At 51.2% G+C, this 2,668-nt stretch overlaps 1 protein-coding gene across 1 annotated transcript in view; it reads right to left on the bottom strand.

Annotated features, from left to right (window-relative positions):
* Window positions 1-738: 738 nt before the first annotated feature.
* GPR137B (G protein-coupled receptor 137B) overlaps window positions 739-2,668 on the bottom strand; it is a gene marked incomplete at its 5' end in the record, with an annotated part of 10,905 nt that continues 8,975 nt past the window's right edge. The window contains 2 exons of the mRNA XM_006761306.2: window positions 739-1,146; window positions 2,030-2,154. Coding sequence (XP_006761369.1) covers window positions 1,035-1,146; window positions 2,030-2,154 — 237 coding nt within the window. The remainder of the gene's footprint in view (window positions 1,147-2,029; window positions 2,155-2,668) is intronic.

Raw genomic sequence — 2,668 nt, 5'->3', positions numbered from 1 at the left:
TAGTGGACTGGGAAAGGTGCCTTCTCGCTGCCGTCAGAGGTAACGAGTGGATTATCACACGTCTTTGGGCTGAAAAACAAGGCCACATCTCTGACCCCAGCAGAGGAGTCAACTCTGTCCACCTTCTTCCCATGATCCTTTGGGTGCAGACCTTAGTGACCTCCTGAGAAGGAATCCCAAACCCTGGGCAACACTGAGATTCTTGGCATCCACTCCCAGGGCCTTAACAACCTCTAAGGAGCCCGTGACCTCTAGGTGGTCAGTTGATACTCTGCTACCTTTTACCTTTCACCCTGGGCGCTGTCAGGAGGGTCGCCCAGCGCAGAGCTCAGAATCCAAGGGACCTGGAAAGGTAGGGATCTGAGAAACCAGTTCGTCCAAAAGCCTTAAAGAACCCTCAGACCATACACTGTATACTTTTCTTATTTTTCCTCCCATTGATTTTTAGAGAGAGTGGGAGAGAGAGGGAGAGACAGAGAGAAACATCGATGTGAGAGAAACACATCGATTGGTTGCCTCCTGCACGAGCCTGGACCAGGGCCCCTGACCAGGGAGGAGCCTGCAGACGAGGTACGTGCCCTTGACCGGAATCGAACCCAGGACCCTTTGGTCCGCAGGCCGACGCTCTATCCCTTGAGCCAAACCGGCTGGGGCATCTATACTTTTTAAAGTGAATTATGCATCAATGTCTGTGCAAACTAGAACCTGTATTACAGTAATCTTCTCCAAACCCCCTAGTATAGTTTAGCATTATTATTTAAGTTATATAAAATACATTTTTATAAAAGTACAGAATTTTTAAAGTTTAAATTACACCCCTGGAAACAGGCGTCCAGGGCTCCCTTCTTAGTACTAAAATCAGGTTGTGTTGATCTACATTATTGCTTAGCCCTAGGGAGCCAGGAGAAACCTGTAACCGATAAAAATCAAGTCCTATTTCGTGAGGAAAAGTGCCCTAAAGATTCAGCTTTCGTTGCGTCCGTTTTCCTCAAGCTTCTCAACCGAGGAATGGTCCGTAAAGCTGTTAGCTGGTGCTACCCATGGCGTGGCTTGCCAGGATCCACTACCAGGTCCGGAGGTAAAGTCCCCGCTGGTGCCAGGAAGCTGTTGGTCTGCTGTCCCCAGTCATAGTAGTCGGGAGCGAAACTTCAAGAGAAAAAGGGGTATTTCAGCGACGTGAAACACTGACCTTACTATCAACGACTCTGTGTAAATCACCGACAATTCCGAAAATTCTTAAGATGGCTTCTTTTTAAAAAAATATATTTTTATTGATTTCAGAGAGGAAGAGAGAGGGAGAGAGAGAGAAACATCCATGATGGAAGAGAATCATGCATCGGCTGCCTCCTGCACGCCCCCTTTGGGAATCGAGCCTGCAACCCAGGCATGTGCCCTTGATCGGAATCGTACCTGGGACCTTTCAGTCCGCAGGCCAAGGCTCTATCCACTGAGCCAAACCGGCTAGGGCTAAGGTGGCCTCTTGAAGCCCATTGTTCCACAAGCCAGTGCTCCGGGCAGCGGCGAGAGGTCCACGCACAGCCTACTCAACTCTAGAGCCCGCAGGTCCAGTGATCCTAGAGCCACAAACCCATCACGGGGGGGCGGGGTGGTGGTGGTAACACAATGTCCTAGCAACGAGCGACCTGAATCCTAACGCGGAGTGGGTATCCTTCGCTACCTGTGGATCTGTGCCTGTTTTATCATCTGTGACTACCTCATGGGGCTTTTTTGAGTTTCTACCTATAAACTGCTTAGTCCTTAATCGGCGTGGCTCGGTGGTTGAGTGTCGACCTATGAACCAGGAGATCATGATTTAATTCCCAATCAGGGCACGTGCCCGGGTTGCGCGCTCCATCCCCAGTGTGGGGTGTGCAGGAGGCAGCCGATCCATGATTCTCTCCTCATTGATGTTTCTCCCTTTTTCTCTCCCTTCCTCTCTATAATCGATAAAAGTAGATATTTTTAAAAAGCTAACGAGCCTTTGAGAATCAATCCAACAGACCCTTTCCCCAGCCTGAGCGAGGCTCACCTTCCCTGAAGTCCCTGAGGGGCGACGTTCCAGGCGAGGTCGTCGTCGCTGTCGTATCTGCGAGGGTTGTCGAAGAAGTAGGACCTGGGGCTGAACCCGTGGCTGGGGACCATGCCCGGACTGGTCTGGAAAGACAGTGACTGGTCAGCGTGCCTCGGACACGGGGCTCGCGGGCAAAGGGGAAGCAGGCCTCCTGCAGGAGACAGGCGGGGTTCTCCTCTTCCGGGCAGAGACCCCCCCATTCCGCTGCAGAGCGTGTCTCCTGCTTTTATTTTGAGGAGGTTCTCTTCCTTTTACCACGTGGACGTCTTTCAGAGTTCTGCTGACAACCGTGACGTATCACAGTCTGAACCCCGAGACGAGAAACCAGACAACACCCAGATTAGCCAAGCGAGATGGTCCCAAATTGGATATAAACCTGTATAATAATAATGTGGGCATTCCCAGCAATTTAAAAGAATGACATTAGCCCGGCCAGCATGGCTCAGTGGTTTGAGTGTCAATCTATAAACGAGGAGGTCGCGGTTCGATTCCCGGTCAGGGCACGTGCCCGGGTTGCAGGCTCAATCCCCACGTGTGCAGGAGGCAGCCGGTCCATGATTCTCTCTCATCACTGATGTTTCTCTCTCTCTCTCTCTC

Source organism: Myotis davidii, unplaced genomic scaffold (assembly GCF_000327345.1).
Source record: "Myotis davidii unplaced genomic scaffold, ASM32734v1 scaffold174, whole genome shotgun sequence".
In the NCBI taxonomy this organism is placed as follows: domain Eukaryota; kingdom Metazoa; phylum Chordata; class Mammalia; order Chiroptera; family Vespertilionidae; genus Myotis; species Myotis davidii.
The sequence above is the reverse complement of the archived record's forward strand: the minus strand, read 5'-3'. Positions and strand labels throughout refer to the sequence as shown.